Below are 20759 nucleotides of genomic sequence, written 5' to 3'. Positions count from 1 at the left end.
TCTGCAGGGGGCAACAGAAAAAAAAAAAGGGGGGGGGGGGGGGGTTAAGCGAGAAAACGTTCAACTGAATACATGAATAAAAACTATCCAACAGGAATATGGAAACACTGGATACAATACAATTTTTCTCCAACATGAAGGCATTTTACGTCGTGTATCCATGGTCAGAGTGAAAACTATGTCAACACTTTCTAAAGATGAGGAAAAGAGTATTAAAAGGTGTGAAAAACACGATGGAACAAATATGAAAACCTTTTCCGCTGGAGCTTATAAGATAACGGTAGTGCACTGAAAGGTGTTGAAAATACACCAAACAAATACGAAAACATACGCAAAGGGGCCCATAAAAATATCTCTCTGCTAGGGGCTTTACGTCGCACCGACACAGATAGGTCTTATGGCGACGATGGGATAGGAAAGGCCTAGGAGTTGGAAGGAAGCGGCCGTGGCCTTAATTAAGGTACAGCCCCAGCATTTGCCTGGTGTGAAAATGGGAAACCACGGAAAACCATTTTCAGGGCTGCCGATAGTGGGATTCGAACCTACTATCTCCCGGATGCAAGCTCACAGCCGCGCGCCTCTACGCGCACGGCCAACTCGCCCGGTCATAAAAATATCAATTATTATTGCAGATCATTAACTAGTGAAAATCTTTACACAAATGTTCCAGCTTTACAATACCATAAATCGTCTTTATTAACACATTGCGGACCGGTCCGGAGAAAACTCGTGCTTGCCTAGCCGAGCATTGCAGACCAGTCCCGAGTTATCTCGTGTTAGCAGCAGACCCAGCAGACTGAACTTTAGTGCTATCTTTTGAGATATACGGGAACTATTTGGAGGTCAGGGGTGATAGAACTCTGCTATGTATGGTTCTACACAATCGATAGTCGCATTTCTTTTCGAGTATTCTTCATATCATAGATTTTCTTTGCATTTCCTGACAACATGTTTACAAAGTTCGAAGAACCATGCAAGATGCCAGCGCCCAGGGATCGCACGTGTTTAGACAAAGATGAAATTATTCGCGAATTATGTGCTGATACAGGCTCCGAATATCTAAGTGATGCTGAATATTTAGAGTTCGATGATGAAATATCTTCTAACGGAAATGTTTCAAGTGATGACGAGGATATAGTCTTATCTTCAAGGTGTGAAACACTCATAGCGCAGAACGAGTCTGATAATTGTGTTGCGGGTGTAAACATTCTAAATATTGTAAAGAATGTAGTGTTTTCTGACAACTGGGTTATGGGCAACAGTGAACCTAGGCTATAGGATTTTTAAGGTGCTGCTGGTATAAAGGTATGGTCTAATGAATCTGGAAACATAGGACAAGCAGCAGGACTTATGATTGGTGAGGAATATTTTCAGTATGTAGCTGGAAAGACAAACTTATACTATGAGCAGAATTCACATTCTCATAACGTATCCCCTAAAACACTAAAGTGGATTAATGTCACTATCAGGGAAATTAAAAAAATATTGCTCTGTGTATATTGATAGGGCAAGTGAAGAAATCATGTCTGGAAGATTACTGGCCAACCGATCCCCTAATAAAAAAGCCATATTTCCAAAAACTATGAGCCGAAATAGATTTCAAGAAATACCCTGCATTTCAACATCTATTCAGGAAGGCCACTAGAAAAATACGCAGTAGTCCTTCAAAAGATAGTGAAGTTCTGACAGTTTATTTGAATGCATGCACTCCAGCTTAGAGGTAGTTAGAAAGTGGCCGGGAACAGGGCTGTGCATGGGGTGAAGTGCACCCGGTCCGCAATGTGTTAATAAGACTACATTAAAATATGTTAGTGATACACATTTCGTCTCACTCTCAAGGCATATTCAGTCACAAACAAAATCATTTAAAAATACGGTAAGGACACGATAAAACAATTTGATAAAAAGTCTACGGATCTTATGGAGCGACGTATTGGCATCTTGTCAAGTCTTGAGTCTCAAAAATAACACAAACGTGAATATAATGTGACAGGGTTAAAATATCACTACATCCGTGGATTGCACAGATGTAATACAACATGAGAGGCTTTATAAAATGAATTAATCATGCAGATGGGTTATCTACATGTAGTGACGTTCGCCTATTTGTATACATATTTTTAATAGTTACATAAATGCAAAATGTCGTCAAATTCCTTACTAACAAAGACAAAATTAAAATCTGTCAGAAAGTGGACTGGCATTTGCATCTTTTAAGCCCCTAGAAGTGGTGCGAATGTTGAAACTCGTACCTTTGAGTTTCGACTCGATCACTCGAGAAGAAGACTGTTACAGAGGATAAAGAAGCATCAGCTGTGGTGATTGGCAGACTGGGTATAGCACACAAGAGATGTTTCAAGAAGATAAGGCAAACTATTTGGATAAGAAGTGGAATATATACCTTGGTGCCGATGGCCACAATGAGGTGCTTCATCGTGCTCTTACTGCCGAAGCACCTGTTGCAGTTCTCCAAGGCTCGGTCGGCACGTTTGTGTTCCCTGATGGCACGGTCCCTCTCTCTTGCTTGTGTCTTGCCATCCGACTCCTTCATGCGAGCACGCTCAGCGAACACATCGTCCATGTCATACTCGCTGTCTGGACGTCCGATTCCCTGTTACCGGAGATAAAATGCACAAATAACGAATCTTAGCTTTACATTTCGTCGAACAACATGCATACTAAAAAGTGAAATACAAGTTATGAAATGGACAAAGAGAACCAGTACAATGTAAAAATATAGGTAGAAACAAAATGATATGTAGGAAAAGGGAGCTACAAAATGGAGAGACAAAGACAATGTTATCAATTACAGGGAGTATAATTTATAAGATTTCGCACTTAAGGCCACAGGCCACAGGAATCCTGAAGTCAGCGCCATATCGCTTGTGTCAAGCTTGGCCTGATAAATGAAATGAAATGGCGTATAGTGCCAGGAGTGTCCAAGCACATGCTTGGCTCGCCAGGTGCAGGTATTTTACAGAAAAACAATATATATACAAATCTCCACCTTATCAATACAAATTTATTTCACATTAAGCAGGTAAATATAGTCAAATAGTCAAGACTAGTTTCGACCCCTAGGGGGTCATCCTCAGTTGACATGCATTAAAAATTGTATTGTTCATAAAAACATCACATATAGTGGTAAAAGTTTAGACTAATTTAGACTGATCATTAATGTTGGTATGTCTAATGCATGACTAGTGTGCATCGTTCATGAAGACACATATCACCTTACTGCTACTACCATCCAATTTTTAGGTTATATAATATGGAACACACATATGTTTGTGTAACTCAACAGTGGCAAGTTCAACTATATACACAATTGGCTATTGATTAGTCACATGAAAGTACAGAACACTGGCTTGAACATTTCTGATTGAGGTATCAATGCAACACCTTACTTGCATACATCCTAAAAGCTAAATTCAGTTTGTAGGGCCCATTACTTCTGATTGAAACTTAGTATGAAGTTAAAATTTGAATAAAAATATTTGCTAATGTAGACATTAAAATGTTGTTAAAATGGGCATATAGTCAAAAACAGTGGTATGTATGCCACACATGTCTAGTTAAAAATACATTACATTGATGTTGTTTATGTGCGGTACAACATGTACACTGATTTGGAATAAATGAGGTTTGTATATATAGTGTTCCAACAAAATGGATCCGTAAAAAATATTATATGTAAAGACAATTGATATTATAATGATCCGCTGCAGATCAGGTAATGCTATTTATTTATCTGGAGATATTATTGGCAGCTACAGATGTTGGAGTTATTAGAAATGTTAATGGAGCATGTTTTCTTCCGTAGTCGCGATGTTTATAGTTGGTGGCATTAGTCAAATATGTTGAAAGTTATGCGTCTTGGTGCACGTTGATTTGTCCTGGAAGCTTATATGTTGTAAAAAACAAGGTGGAGTGTCTGGAAATAGAAATAATAGTGTGATAATGTTGTGGATAGAAAGTGTAATAGTGAATCGTATGTCGTTTTACTTACGTAAAGTGTTGGAACCGTGCGTTCTTTGTAGCTGCCTGTTGGGATCTGATACGTGTAGCTCTGAGATTGTAGTTAGCGGCGGTAGAGGGGAGGTTTGGGGGGATGGGTGGAGTGTTAGTGATGGGAGTGGGGTTGGAGGGGAGAGGGTTTTGGGGCGGTTGATTTGAACATATCGATTTTTGTTTGCTTATTCTTTTGATATAGAAATCTTTTAATAAGGGAATTACTGCATGAAAAAGGATATTGTTTCTGTCTATACTTTCATTTAGGTTGGAGTTTGGATTCACGTATTTGTCTAAATTTATGTAAAATTCTTCTATTATACTGAGCAAGGGACTTTTTGGATTCATATTAAGGATTTGCATGTCGTTCTTAATGTCCGTGAAATTATGTTTTTGATCGTCAATATGCTGACCCATAGCTGAGAAATGTCTGTGTTTGACGGCGTTTACATGTTCATTATATCGTATTAAAAAACTTCTACCGGTAAGTCCTATATAGCTGGCTCGGCAGTCGTTGCATTTTAGGCGATAGACTCCTGAGTGATTGTATTTATTTATGTTATTAACTGATTTGGAATTGTATAGTATGTTGGTGTTATTGCGTGCCGTTTTATATGCTATTTTTAGGCCTTGTTTTTTGAAGATATTTGTTATGGGATGTATATGGTTATTGTTGTAAGTAAACAGTGCATATTCTTTTTTATTTTTAGTGATTCTGGTTAGCTTGGTTTTAGGTTGGTTTTTGACTTTATTGATGATCCGGTTTATCATTTCTCTTTTATATCCGTTTTGTTTTGCTATTTCATGGATTGTGTTTAGTTCTTTATTTAGATTTTCCTTTGAAAGTGGAATGTTGTATGCTCTATGAATCATACTATAGTATGCAGCTCTTTTATGGGCATGTGGGTGGGTGGAGTCTATCTTTATTGTATTTGATGTGTGGGTAGGTTTTCTATATATATTGTATGTTAGGTGGTTGTTATGTCTGGTTATGGATATGTCTAAGTAATTTATGGTATTGTTGTGTTCAGTGTCCATGGTAAATTTAATGTGGGGATCTATTCTATTTAGTTGTTCTAGGATTATGTTTTCATTAGTATGTCTATTGTCCATGATTATAAATGCATCATCGACAAACCTGCACCAATAGATGATATTTTCTATTTTTTTAATTTCTTGGTGTTCTAAGTAATCCATATATATATCAGCTATTATGCCTGATATTGGTGATCCCATGGGTAATCCTTTTTGTTGATAGATAGTGTCATGGAACTTGAAATAATTGTTATTGATAGCGAATTGTAAAAGTTTGATAAATTCATCTATTTCCAATTTGCTTAGCTTACTGTGGTTATAAAGGTTGGATTCTATGATAGTGATAGTTTTTTGTGTGGGTATATTGGGATACATGTTTGTTATATCATATGTTGCTAGCTTGTAGAAGTGTTCTATTCTTATATTCTTAGTAATGTTGCAGAAATCTATTGAGTTTTTTATGGTTTTGTTTGCTTGAAAAACGTAATGTTTTTTAAGGAATTTTTGTATGTATTTGGATAATTTATAAATGGGGCTTGGTCTATAATTTATTATGGGTCTCATAGGAATGTTGTTTTTATGGATCTTAGGATAGGCTTTAGCTGTAGGTATCCCTGGATTCATGGTGGTTAATTTTGCAGTTTCCTGTTCGTTCAAAAGAAAATTGGTGTTTTTTAGGAGAATTTTTAAGTTTTTCTGGATACTGTTAGTAGGATCTTTAGTCTTGATTTGAAAAGTTTCATCTTGAAAGCAGGTTTTTGTTTTTGTTATATATTCCTCTTTATCCATAATAACTGTAGTGTTTCCTTTATCTGCCTTTGTTACTATTAGGTTATTTTGCTGGATTTTATTTTTGAGTACCTTAATTTGTGTTTGGTTTGTGATATCTTGATTCTGAGGTTTTTGAGTGATCTTATCAACATATTGTGGTAGTGTTTTTTTTAATTTCATATCTAATTTCATTTTGTTTTTCTTGGGGTATTTTGTTTAGAGCATCTTCTGTTTCAGTAATAATAGTGGCTATGTTTTCAAATACTGAATTGTTTTTCCAGTTATGTTTTGGTCCTTTGCTCAGTATAGTTGTTTCTTTTTCATTGAATGTTGTGTTAGTTAGGTTTTGGAGTGGGGGATGGAAAATATGTTGGTTGTTATCAGTAGAAACAGTAATATGTTGTCTATACTGTGTGTGGTTGGTTTGGTTTAGTGATGCCTTGAGTGCGTTAAGTTTCTTGTTTAAGGTATTCTGCTTCTGTATGGCTATGTTTTCTATCTTTTCGTTAGTTATTTGTTGGAAGTTGCTCCAGTATGTGTGTGGTAGCTCATGTGAGGCTTTAAGGTGTGCTTCATACATTTGTATGTTGAGGTGTTGTTTTTTCCTATACATGAATTTAATTTCTTCTTTAAGCCATATTCGATTGGTTTTGTTTTGGGTATTTTGGGTTTGATATGTGCTTCTATGTTTATTATTATATTTCCTAAGAAATTTAGGAGTTAGATTATTAAGTAGGCATTGTTTTAAGAAAGTGATGTTTTTGACAATATTTGTGATCTTAATTTTCAGATTTTGGTATCTGTGTGCCATTTTTCTTGCCTGGTTGGCTTTTCTACTGTTATTTATAAGTTTCATTTCCGTATTGATGGATATTACTTTACAGAAAAACAATATATATACAAATCTCCACCTTATCAATACAAATTTATTTCACATTAAGCAGGTAAATATAGTCAAATAGTCAAGACTAGTTTCGACCCCTAGGGGGTCATCCTCAGTTGACATGCATTAAAAATTGTATTGTTCATAAAAACATCACATATAGTGGTAAAAGTTTAGACTAATTTAGACTGATCATTAATGTTGGTATGTCTAATGCATGACTAGTGTGCATCGTTCATGAAGACACATATCACCTTACTGCTACTACCATCCAATTTTTAGGTTATATAATATGGAACACACATATGTTTGTGTAACTCAACAGTGGCAAGTTCAACTATATACACAATTGGCTATTGATTAGTCACATGAAAGTACAGAACACTGGCTTGAACATTTCTGATTGAGGTATCAATGCAACACCTTACTTGCATACATCCTAAAAGCTAAATTCAGTTTGTAGGGCCCATTACTTCTGATTGAAACTTAGTATGAAGTTAAAATTTGAATAAAAATATTTGCTAATGTAGACATTAAAATGTTGTTAAAATGGGCATATAGTCAAAAACAGTGGTATGTATGCCACACATGTCTAGTTAAAAATACATTACATTGATGTTGTTTATGTGCGGTACAACATGTACACTGATTTGGAATAAATGAGGTTTGTATATATAGTGTTCCAACAAAATGGATCCGTAAAAAATATTATATGTAAAGACAATTGATATTATAATGATCCGCTGCAGATCAGGTAATGCTATTTATTTATCTGGAGATATTATTGGCAGCTACAGATGTTGGAGTTATTAGAAATGTTAATGGAGCATGTTTTCTTCCGTAGTCGCGATGTTTATAGTTGGTGGCATTAGTCAAATATGTTGAAAGTTATGCGTCTTGGTGCACGTTGATTTGTCCTGGAAGCTTATATGTTGTAAAAAACAAGGTGGAGTGTCTGGAAATAGAAATAATAGTGTGATAATGTTGTGGATAGAAAGTGTAATAGTGAATCGTATGTCGTTTTACTTACGTAAAGTGTTGGAACCGTGCGTTCTTTGTAGCTGCCTGTTGGGATCTGATACGTGTAGCTCTGAGATTGTAGTTAGCGGCGGTAGAGGGGAGGTTTGGGGGGATGGGTGGAGTGTTAGTGATGGGAGTGGGGTTGGAGGGGAGAGGGTTTTGGGGCTTCCAGGACAAATCAACGTGCACCAAGACGCATAACTTTCAACATATTTGACTAATGCCACCAACTATAAACATCGCGACTACGGAAGAAAACATGCTCCATTAACATTTCTAATAACTCCAACATCTGTAGCTGCCAATAATATCTCCAGATAAATAAATAGCATTACCTGATCTGCAGCGGATCATTATAATATCAATTGTCTTTACATATAATATTTTTTACGGATCCATTTTGTTGGAACACTATATATACAAACCTCATTTATTCCAAATCAGTGTACATGTTGTACCGCACATAAACAACATCAATGTAATGTATTTTTAACTAGACATGTGTGGCATACATACCACTGTTTTTGACTATATGCCCATTTTAACAACATTTTAATGTCTACATTAGCAAATATTTTTATTCAAATTTTAACTTCATACTAAGTTTCAATCAGAAGTAATGGGCCCTACAAACTGAATTTAGCTTTTAGGATGTATGCAAGTAAGGTGTTGCATTGATACCTCAATCAGAAATGTTCAAGCCAGTGTTCTGTACTTTCATGTGACTAATCAATAGCCAATTGTGTATATAGTTGAACTTGCCACTGTTGAGTTACACAAACATATGTGTGTTCCATATTATATAACCTAAAAATTGGATGGTAGTAGCAGTAAGGTGATATGTGTCTTCATGAACGATGCACACTAGTCATGCATTAGACATACCAACATTAATGATCAGTCTAAATTAGTCTAAACTTTTACCACTATATGTGATGTTTTTATGAACAATACAATTTTTAATGCATGTCAACTGAGGATGACCCCCTAGGGGTCGAAACTAGTCTTGACTATTTGACTATATTTACCTGCTTAATGTGAAATAAATTTGTATTGATAAGGTGGAGATTTGTATATATATTGTTTTTCTGTAAAGTAATATCCATCAATACGGAAATGAAACTTATAAATAACAGTAGAAAAGCCAACCAGGCAAGAAAAATGGCACACAGATACCAAAATCTGAAAATTAAGATCACAAATATTGTCAAAAACATCACTTTCTTAAAACAATGCCTACTTAATAATCTAACTCCTAAATTTCTTAGGAAATATAATAATAAACATAGAAGCACATATCAAACCCAAAATACCCAAAACAAAACCAATCGAATATGGCTTAAAGAAGAAATTAAATTCATGTATAGGAAAAAACAACACCTCAACATACAAATGTATGAAGCACACCTTAAAGCCTCACATGAGCTACCACACACATACTGGAGCAACTTCCAACAAATAACTAACGAAAAGATAGAAAACATAGCCATACAGAAGCAGAATACCTTAAACAAGAAACTTAACGCACTCAAGGCATCACTAAACCAAACCAACCACACACAGTATAGACAACATATTACTGTTTCTACTGATAACAACCAACATATTTTCCATCCCCCACTCCAAAACCTAACTAACACAACATTCAATGAAAAAGAAACAACTATACTGAGCAAAGGACCAAAACATAACTGGAAAAACAATTCAGTATTTGAAAACATAGCCACTATTATTACTGAAACAGAAGATGCTCTAAACAAAATACCCCAAGAAAAACAAAATGAAATTAGATATGAAATTAAAAAAACACTACCACAATATGTTGATAAGATCACTCAAAAACCTCAGAATCAAGATATCACAAACCAAACACAAATTAAGGTACTCAAAAATAAAATCCAGCAAAATAACCTAATAGTAACAAAGGCAGATAAAGGAAACACTACAGTTATTATGGATAAAGAGGAATATATAACAAAAACAAAAACCTGCTTTCAAGATGAAACTTTTCAAATCAAGACTAAAGATCCTACTAACAGTATCCAGAAAAACTTAAAAATTCTCCTAAAAAACACCAATTTTCTTTTGAACGAACAGGAAACTGCAAAATTAACCACCATGAATCCAGGGATACCTACAGCTAAAGCCTATCCTAAGATCCATAAAAACAACATTCCTATGAGACCCATAATAAATTATAGACCAAGCCCCATTTATAAATTATCCAAATACATACAAAAATTCCTTAAAAAACATTACGTTTTTCAAGCAAACAAAACCATAAAAAACTCAATAGATTTCTGCAACATTACTAAGAATATAAGAATAGAACACTTCTACAAGCTAGCAACATATGATATAACAAACATGTATCCCAATATACCCACACAAAAAACTATCACTATCATAGAATCCAACCTTTATAACCACAGTAAGCTAAGCAAATTGGAAATAGATGAATTTATCAAACTTTTACAATTCGCTATCAATAACAATTATTTCAAGTTCCATGACACTATCTATCAACAAAAAGGATTACCCATGGGATCACCAATATCAGGCATAATAGCTGATATATATATGGATTACTTAGAACACCAAGAAATTAAAAAAATAGAAAATATCATCTATTGGTGCAGGTTTGTCGATGATGCATTTATAATCATGGACAATAGACATACTAATGAAAACATAATCCTAGAACAACTAAATAGAATAGATCCCCACATTAAATTTACCATGGACACTGAACACAACAATACCATAAATTACTTAGACATATCCATAACCAGACATAACAACCACCTAACATACAATATATATAGAAAACCTACCCACACATCAAATACAATAAAGATAGACTCCACCCACCCACATGCCCATAAAAGAGCTGCATACTATAGTATGATTCATAGAGCATACAACATTCCACTTTCAAAGGAAAATCTAAATAAAGAACTAAACACAATCCATGAAATAGCAAAACAAAACGGATATAAAAGAGAAATGATAAACCGGATCATCAATAAAGTCAAAAACCAACCTAAAACCAAGCTAACCAGAATCACTAAAAATAAAAAAGAATATGCACTGTTTACTTACAACAATAACCATATACATCCCATAACAAATATCTTCAAAAAACAAGGCCTAAAAATAGCATATAAAACGGCACGCAATAACACCAACATACTATACAATTCCAAATCAGTTAATAACATAAATAAATACAATCACTCAGGAGTCTATCGCCTAAAATGCAACGACTGCCGAGCCAGCTATATAGGACTTACCGGTAGAAGTTTTTTAATACGATATAATGAACATGTAAACGCCGTCAAACACAGACATTTCTCAGCTATGGGTCAGCATATTGACGATCAAAAACATAATTTCACGGACATTAAGAACGACATGCAAATCCTTAATATGAATCCAAAAAGTCCCTTGCTCAGTATAATAGAAGAATTTTACATAAATTTAGACAAATACGTGAATCCAAACTCCAACCTAAATGAAAGTATAGACAGAAACAATATCCTTTTTCATGCAGTAATTCCCTTATTAAAAGATTTCTATATCAAAAGAATAAGCAAACAAAAATCGATATGTTCAAATCAACCGCCCCAAAACCCTCTCCCCTCCAACCCCACTCCCATCACTAACACTCCACCCATCCCCCCAAACCTCCCCTCTACCGCCGCTAACTACAATCTCAGAGCTACACGTATCAGATCCCAACAGGCAGCTACAAAGAACGCACGGTTCCAACACTTTACGTAAGTAAAACGACATACGATTCACTATTACACTTTCTATCCACAACATTATCACACTATTATTTCTATTTCCAGACACTCCACCTTGTTTTTTACAACATATAAGCTTCCAGGACAAATCAACGTGCACCAAGACGCATAACTTTCAACATATTTGACTAATGCCACCAACTATAAACATCGCGACTACGGAAGAAAACATGCTCCATTAACATTTCTAATAACTCCAACATCTGTAGCTGCCAATAATATCTCCAGATAAATAAATAGCATTACCTGATCTGCAGCGGATCATTATAATATCAATTGTCTTTACATATAATATTTTTTACGGATCCATTTTGTTGGAACACTATATATACAAACCTCATTTATTCCAAATCAGTGTACATGTTGTACCGCACATAAACAACATCAATGTAATGTATTTTTAACTAGACATGTGTGGCATACATACCACTGTTTTTGACTATATGCCCATTTTAACAACATTTTAATGTCTACATTAGCAAATATTTTTATTCAAATTTTAACTTCATACTAAGTTTCAATCAGAAGTAATGGGCCCTACAAACTGAATTTAGCTTTTAGGATGTATGCAAGTAAGGTGTTGCATTGATACCTCAATCAGAAATGTTCAAGCCAGTGTTCTGTACTTTCATGTGACTAATCAATAGCCAATTGTGTATATAGTTGAACTTGCCACTGTTGAGTTACACAAACATATGTGTGTTCCATATTATATAACCTAAAAATTGGATGGTAGTAGCAGTAAGGTGATATGTGTCTTCATGAACGATGCACACTAGTCATGCATTAGACATACCAACATTAATGATCAGTCTAAATTAGTCTAAACTTTTACCACTATATGTGATGTTTTTATGAACAATACAATTTTTAATGCATGTCAACTGAGGATGACCCCCTAGGGGTCGAAACTAGTCTTGACTATTTGACTATATTTACCTGCTTAATGTGAAATAAATTTGTATTGATAAGGTGGAGATTTGTATATATATTGTTTTTCTGTAAAGTAATATCCATCAATACGGAAATGAAACTTATAAATAACAGTAGAAAAGCCAACCAGGCAAGAAAAATGGCACACAGATACCAAAATCTGAAAATTAAGATCACAAATATTGTCAAAAACATCACTTTCTTAAAACAATGCCTACTTAATAATCTAACTCCTAAATTTCTTAGGAAATATAATAATAAACATAGAAGCACATATCAAACCCAAAATACCCAAAACAAAACCAATCGAATATGGCTTAAAGAAGAAATTAAATTCATGTATAGGAAAAAACAACACCTCAACATACAAATGTATGAAGCACACCTTAAAGCCTCACATGAGCTACCACACACATACTGGAGCAACTTCCAACAAATAACTAACGAAAAGATAGAAAACATAGCCATACAGAAGCAGAATACCTTAAACAAGAAACTTAACGCACTCAAGGCATCACTAAACCAAACCAACCACACACAGTATAGACAACATATTACTGTTTCTACTGATAACAACCAACATATTTTCCATCCCCCACTCCAAAACCTAACTAACACAACATTCAATGAAAAAGAAACAACTATACTGAGCAAAGGACCAAAACATAACTGGAAAAACAATTCAGTATTTGAAAACATAGCCACTATTATTACTGAAACAGAAGATGCTCTAAACAAAATACCCCAAGAAAAACAAAATGAAATTAGATATGAAATTAAAAAAACACTACCACAATATGTTGATAAGATCACTCAAAAACCTCAGAATCAAGATATCACAAACCAAACACAAATTAAGGTACTCAAAAATAAAATCCAGCAAAATAACCTAATAGTAACAAAGGCAGATAAAGGAAACACTACAGTTATTATGGATAAAGAGGAATATATAACAAAAACAAAAACCTGCTTTCAAGATGAAACTTTTCAAATCAAGACTAAAGATCCTACTAACAGTATCCAGAAAAACTTAAAAATTCTCCTAAAAAACACCAATTTTCTTTTGAACGAACAGGAAACTGCAAAATTAACCACCATGAATCCAGGGATACCTACAGCTAAAGCCTATCCTAAGATCCATAAAAACAACATTCCTATGAGACCCATAATAAATTATAGACCAAGCCCCATTTATAAATTATCCAAATACATACAAAAATTCCTTAAAAAACATTACGTTTTTCAAGCAAACAAAACCATAAAAAACTCAATAGATTTCTGCAACATTACTAAGAATATAAGAATAGAACACTTCTACAAGCTAGCAACATATGATATAACAAACATGTATCCCAATATACCCACACAAAAAACTATCACTATCATAGAATCCAACCTTTATAACCACAGTAAGCTAAGCAAATTGGAAATAGATGAATTTATCAAACTTTTACAATTCGCTATCAATAACAATTATTTCAAGTTCCATGACACTATCTATCAACAAAAAGGATTACCCATGGGATCACCAATATCAGGCATAATAGCTGATATATATATGGATTACTTAGAACACCAAGAAATTAAAAAAATAGAAAATATCATCTATTGGTGCAGGTTTGTCGATGATGCATTTATAATCATGGACAATAGACATACTAATGAAAACATAATCCTAGAACAACTAAATAGAATAGATCCCCACATTAAATTTACCATGGACACTGAACACAACAATACCATAAATTACTTAGACATATCCATAACCAGACATAACAACCACCTAACATACAATATATATAGAAAACCTACCCACACATCAAATACAATAAAGATAGACTCCACCCACCCACATGCCCATAAAAGAGCTGCATACTATAGTATGATTCATAGAGCATACAACATTCCACTTTCAAAGGAAAATCTAAATAAAGAACTAAACACAATCCATGAAATAGCAAAACAAAACGGATATAAAAGAGAAATGATAAACCGGATCATCAATAAAGTCAAAAACCAACCTAAAACCAAGCTAACCAGAATCACTAAAAATAAAAAAGAATATGCACTGTTTACTTACAACAATAACCATATACATCCCATAACAAATATCTTCAAAAAACAAGGCCTAAAAATAGCATATAAAACGGCACGCAATAACACCAACATACTATACAATTCCAAATCAGTTAATAACATAAATAAATACAATCACTCAGGAGTCTATCGCCTAAAATGCAACGACTGCCGAGCCAGCTATATAGGACTTACCGGTAGAAGTTTTTTAATACGATATAATGAACATGTAAACGCCGTCAAACACAGACATTTCTCAGCTATGGGTCAGCATATTGACGATCAAAAACATAATTTCACGGACATTAAGAACGACATGCAAATCCTTAATATGAATCCAAAAAGTCCCTTGCTCAGTATAATAGAAGAATTTTACATAAATTTAGACAAATACGTGAATCCAAACTCCAACCTAAATGAAAGTATAGACAGAAACAATATCCTTTTTCATGCAGTAATTCCCTTATTAAAAGATTTCTATATCAAAAGAATAAGCAAACAAAAATCGATATGTTCAAATCAACCGCCCCAAAACCCTCTCCCCTCCAACCCCACTCCCATCACTAACACTCCACCCATCCCCCCAAACCTCCCCTCTACCGCCGCTAACTACAATCTCAGAGCTACACGTATCAGATCCCAACAGGCAGCTACAAAGAACGCACGGTTCCAACACTTTACGTAAGTAAAACGACATACGATTCACTATTACACTTTCTATCCACAACATTATCACACTATTATTTCTATTTCCAGACACTCCACCTTGTTTTTTACAACATATAAGCTTCCAGGACAAATCAACGTGCACCAAGACGCATAACTTTCAACATATTTGACTAATGCCACCAACTATAAACATCGCGACTACGGAAGAAAACATGCTCCATTAACATTTCTAATAACTCCAACATCTGTAGCTGCCAATAATATCTCCAGATAAATAAATAGCATTACCTGATCTGCAGCGGATCATTATAATATCAATTGTCTTTACATATAATATTTTTTACGGATCCATTTTGTTGGAACACTATATATACAAACCTCATTTATTCCAAATCAGTGTACATGTTGTACCGCACATAAACAACATCAATGTAATGTATTTTTAACTAGACATGTGTGGCATACATACCACTGTTTTTGACTATATGCCCATTTTAACAACATTTTAATGTCTACATTAGCAAATATTTTTATTCAAATTTTAACTTCATACTAAGTTTCAATCAGAAGTAATGGGCCCTACAAACTGAATTTAGCTTTTAGGATGTATGCAAGTAAGGTGTTGCATTGATACCTCAATCAGAAATGTTCAAGCCAGTGTTCTGTACTTTCATGTGACTAATCAATAGCCAATTGTGTATATAGTTGAACTTGCCACTGTTGAGTTACACAAACATATGTGTGTTCCATATTATATAACCTAAAAATTGGATGGTAGTAGCAGTAAGGTGATATGTGTCTTCATGAACGATGCACACTAGTCATGCATTAGACATACCAACATTAATGATCAGTCTAAATTAGTCTAAACTTTTACCACTATATGTGATGTTTTTATGAACAATACAATTTTTAATGCATGTCAACTGAGGATGACCCCCTAGGGGTCGAAACTAGTCTTGACTATTTGACTATATTTACCTGCTTAATGTGAAATAAATTTGTATTGATAAGGTGGAGATTTGTATATATATTGTTTTTCTGTAAAGTAATATCCATCAATACGGAAATGAAACTTATAAATAACAGAGGTGCAGGTATTTCGATTTGACGCTCAAAGGCGACCTGCGCATCGTGATGAGGATGAAATGATGATGAAGACGACACATACACCCAGCCCCCATGCCAATGAAATTAACCAATGTTGGTAAAAAATTTCCGACCCTGCCAGGAATCGAACCCGGGAACCCTGTGACCAAAGGCCAGTACGCTAACCATTTAGCCATGGAACCGTATCTTGGCCTGATAAGAAGTATTGACAACCGACACAACAGATATTTGGCTTTCTTGCTCAGTTCGTTAGTGACTATTAGACTTTTTAAGGTGTATTATAAGGTTATTATCGCGATGGTCAAGAACACTACAGTACAGAGAATATTTTTGGTTGTGTGTTATTTGCACAAGAAGAAAAAAAACAGTTAAAAGCTGCCTTTGAAAATTCCATAGACAGTTTCCCGGTTTGACAGTACCATCAAAATGTTACGAACAGCAACTTGTTCACATGTGTCATATTACTGGTTCTGTACTAACAAGAAAAACCAGGGAAGGAGAACAGCTCTTGCATAGGAGAGGTTAGAACATATCCGGCCAAGACTACAAGTCAGTCCACATAAGTCGCTTCCAAGAGTAGGTCAGGAAACTGGTATTTCACATTCGTCAGCACATAATGCAACAAAATAATTACATTTACAATCTTACTGGTCTCATTCAGTCCGTAACATACCGCTTACAGATTTCATTGCAAGAATACAATTTTTCAATTGGCTAATGAATAGTGTTCACAAAAGTATCATGTATCCGGATTTTATTATTACATTTATTTGTCCTGACCATGTATATACAGTGGAACCTCGATTCACCGATTTTTGCGGGACCACAAAAAAAACGTACAACACAGGAAAACGGAAAATCCGGGAATGAATAAACAACCAACAATTTGGCTGAACTTCACAAAAATGAAATATGTATAGTTATAATTTTACAAACACTCCTACACCAAACCAAACTACAGTCCCAATGGGCCTTTGCTTACCAAGTAACCGCTGCTCAGTCCGAAGGCCTGCAGATTACGAGGAGATGCATGTTCAGTGTGACGAATCCCTTCAGCCGCATGCACCCGTAATGGGCGGGACGAGTTCCTTCGTCATTTGCAGAAGCACATAATGGGCGGACCGAGTTCATTCGTAATTCGTGGAAGCATAATGGATGTGATGAATTAACTCCTTTTCAGTCGAAATATATTCCTCGTTGCAAATGTTCGTTTCTCAGCCAAAATTCCCCAGTTAAGAGGTTATTGCATCTTAATAACACAAATTTGAACACTGTTCCATGAATAACAGGAGTCGTTGTCTTCCTTTCTTTTTTTACTGTTCTTACTTGAACAAGTTATCATCTTTTTAACATAATATCACAATTTGGCAACTGTTATTTCATTCACAACTCAAAAATAAGTATGGATTATCATGTAATAAAATGATCTTGAAAAATAATGTGCACAAACCTTTGCCGCCAATTTGGCGAAAGCTTCATTCTGGTCCTCCACTGTGCTCAACTTCTCTCGCTGGAACTGAGAACAAAGAAAATGGAAGCATAAAAATCTCAGAATGAATTATGAAGAAGAAAAATGAATAACTGTTGCAGGACTTATGTAAGTGTTCCTGACCTCCATGAGGATGAAAAACCAAATTCTTACCATTTCTTGTAGAGAATACTTGTCATCATCAGCAAAGTACCGTACTCTCTTTCCGTCAGCATGCGTTTCCACTTTCTGTTTCTTCCGACGCCCTCCAGATGGCTCCGGGTAAGCGTGCTGCTCCAACGGACGGACAAAGCCGCGACTGTCCGTTCTCGTGAGGATAACCGTCTCTTCCTCTTGTTTCGATGACGAAGTAGGAGGAGCCTGTTTTGAGTTCTTCCTTGCAGCCCGAGCAGCATCCAGCTTCATTTGCAGCTCCGCAGCCAATTTCTGTTGGGAAGTTTTCGAGTTGTTAACATGCACCTCCTCTATGGGAGATAGGTTAAAAATCAAATAACTTAAGAAAAGGATGAAATAATTAGTCCTAATGAAAGCTATAAACATAATGTATTGCAATGTAAATTGTGATTCTATGGCTATTTTAGAATTCCAATCAGGACTACTAAATTTTTAAACAATGAAAAGGAACAAATAAATGTTAAATCGAGCGATACCATGGCCCTTAATTTAAATGAAAGCATTTACCTTGTATGTATATTAACAAAAACTGAATTTATCATTCCAAGAGTACATTTTTTTGGAATGCACCCATATACAGGAGTTAATGGCAAGGGGCAATCAAAAGATAAGTAAATAGGAATCAATGTTTTATTATGTACACAAATCTTCTACATCTGCAAGTCATTTGAAACACTGTCGATATAGAAATACTGTTAAGTGTGGACAATTCCTGCACAGTCCAATGCCTGTCTTCTGTTATGCACTTTTCAAATATGGCCACTGACACCTCTGACACATGAGACGTCACTATCACCCAATGCTTATCTTAGCTCTGAAAGTGAATTTCTGCCACTGAGCGGTGACAGTGACATATACCCGCTGTTCATCTTTATTTACATCCATCTTGGAACAGGGCCCGTAGCACACATTGTGTTGCTAGCCTCCATTACACCCAGACACATTAAGTAGTGCGCGACACAGCTTTTACTTGACTTACCGTGTTCACAGATGTTTGGAAAATATTATGCGAATCTAAATTAAAGTATTAAATTTTCATCTATTCAAAATTACACATTTCATAGATTATTTAATAAAATAATACATTTTAAAAGTGTACATGTTTTGGCTCATCTGAACCATCATCAGCACTGGAAAAACAAAAAAGTGAGATAACTTAATATGAAACATGTATTATAGATGGTACCGATGAAATATGGCAAAATGACATTATTATTTTTATAAGATTTTAATGCATTTCACCATATTGTTATTCATATGCACCTTGAAAATATTCCCCTGAATCCTGACAGGACTTTTAAATCCCAAATTATATTTTAGCCCAAATTACCAATATTTTCGACCGGGCGAAAGGTACAGGTATGGTGACTGATCACACTGTAAGATTCGAGGACAATGAACAGTAGCCTCGATTAGCATGTGAGGAGAAAAAAGGCCACATATGACCCATGCCTAGAGGATCTCAAAAAGTATGAAATTACAAAATGGGAAGTCATTGGTCTTATAATTGGCACTAGAGAGACAATTCCTAAGGAGACGCTGAACTTCTGAAGAATAAACAAAATCCCGGATACTATTATCCTGACCATAGCAGACTCAGCCTTGAAAAATTAATTGGCAATTTTTTTTTTTTACGTTGCACCGACACAAATACGTCTTATGGTGATGATGGGATAGGAAAGGCCTAGGAATTGGAAAAAAGCGGCCGTGGCCTTAATTAAGGTACAGCCCTGGCACTTGCCTGGTGTGAAAATGGGAAACCACGAAAAACCATCTTCAGGGCTGCCGACAGTGAGGCTCGAACCCACTATCTCCCGATTACTGGATACGGGCTGCACTTCAGCGACTGCAGGTATCAAACTCGGCTTGGCGATTCTTAGACACCACTCTTGCTCCCTAACTTGAAGAACCGTGTACTGGAATTTTTTTTTTTTTCCAAATAAATCTGAAAGAGACAATCTGCCTGATGGGACAACTGTAATCCTGAGTTATGACTCATGCCCTGTTTAATCCAAACATTATGCAAAAAAAATATTCATATGAACTAATTAGGAGGCCGATCTTTTGATTCCCTGACAGGGGCAGCTATCAGGTGGATTATCTCTCTATATGTTTGCGCATATAAATCTATATATCAGTAAACAGTATTTAAATTCTTGTCCAAAAAGAATTAAAAATTAATAATTCAGTTAACAAAGGTGTAGTGTGTGACACAAGTTCCCACATGTTTAGAAGATATAACACGGTTGTCGTGACTTATGTAATGACCTCTGTATGTCTAGCAACTGTAATACTAACCTCATTTCCCATTAGTTCAGCCTTGACTAGCTTAGCACCAAGCTCATTCAACTCTTTCTCAGTCAAGATGACAGCAGATGCATCTTCCTTGGCAGGTTCAGATTCATCCGAAGATGAAGACGACGATGCCGGTGATGGGGATGGTGACTTTCTTCTTCTGGGTTCCTCAGATCTGCTCTGGCTGCCTGTGTCTTTCTTCCTCCAGCTCCTTTGACCAGATGACTGAGAGCTGGCGTAGCTTCTTTGGCTCCTCGAGTTATCGTCAGGCTTCCTGAACTCGCCTCTTCTCCTGTATTGGTTTTGTTCTCTGTGGTTTGGTCTCTGATGTCTTGTCCTGTTCTCTGCTTCTTCTATAAGAGACTCCAACTTCTTTAAAGACTGCAACAACCACACAAGAATGCAAAATGTGTTCAATTATTCATCTAATGGTGATCATAAACATGCACAAGAACAAATGGGCATCAAATCAAGTCAAATATCG

General features: G+C 35.4%; 1 protein-coding gene across 1 annotated transcript in view; it reads right to left on the bottom strand.

The window, feature by feature from the left end:
- LOC136884948 (CWF19-like protein 2) overlaps positions 1-20759 on the bottom strand; it is a 63174-nt gene that overhangs the window by 23218 nt on the left and 19197 nt on the right. Inside the window, exons 5-8 of the mRNA XM_067157283.2 lie at positions 20279-20656; positions 17960-18232; positions 17768-17833; positions 2402-2611 (exon numbers count right to left, since the gene is read on the bottom strand). Coding sequence (XP_067013384.2) covers positions 2402-2611; positions 17768-17833; positions 17960-18232; positions 20279-20656 — 927 coding nt within the window. The remainder of the gene's footprint in view (positions 1-2401; positions 2612-17767; positions 17834-17959; positions 18233-20278; positions 20657-20759) is intronic.

The sequence above is a fragment of the Anabrus simplex genome, chromosome 13 (genome assembly GCF_040414725.1).
Source record: "Anabrus simplex isolate iqAnaSimp1 chromosome 13, ASM4041472v1, whole genome shotgun sequence".
NCBI lineage: Eukaryota > Metazoa > Arthropoda > Insecta > Orthoptera > Tettigoniidae > Anabrus > Anabrus simplex.
This window is presented reverse-complemented; position numbering and strand designations above follow the sequence as displayed.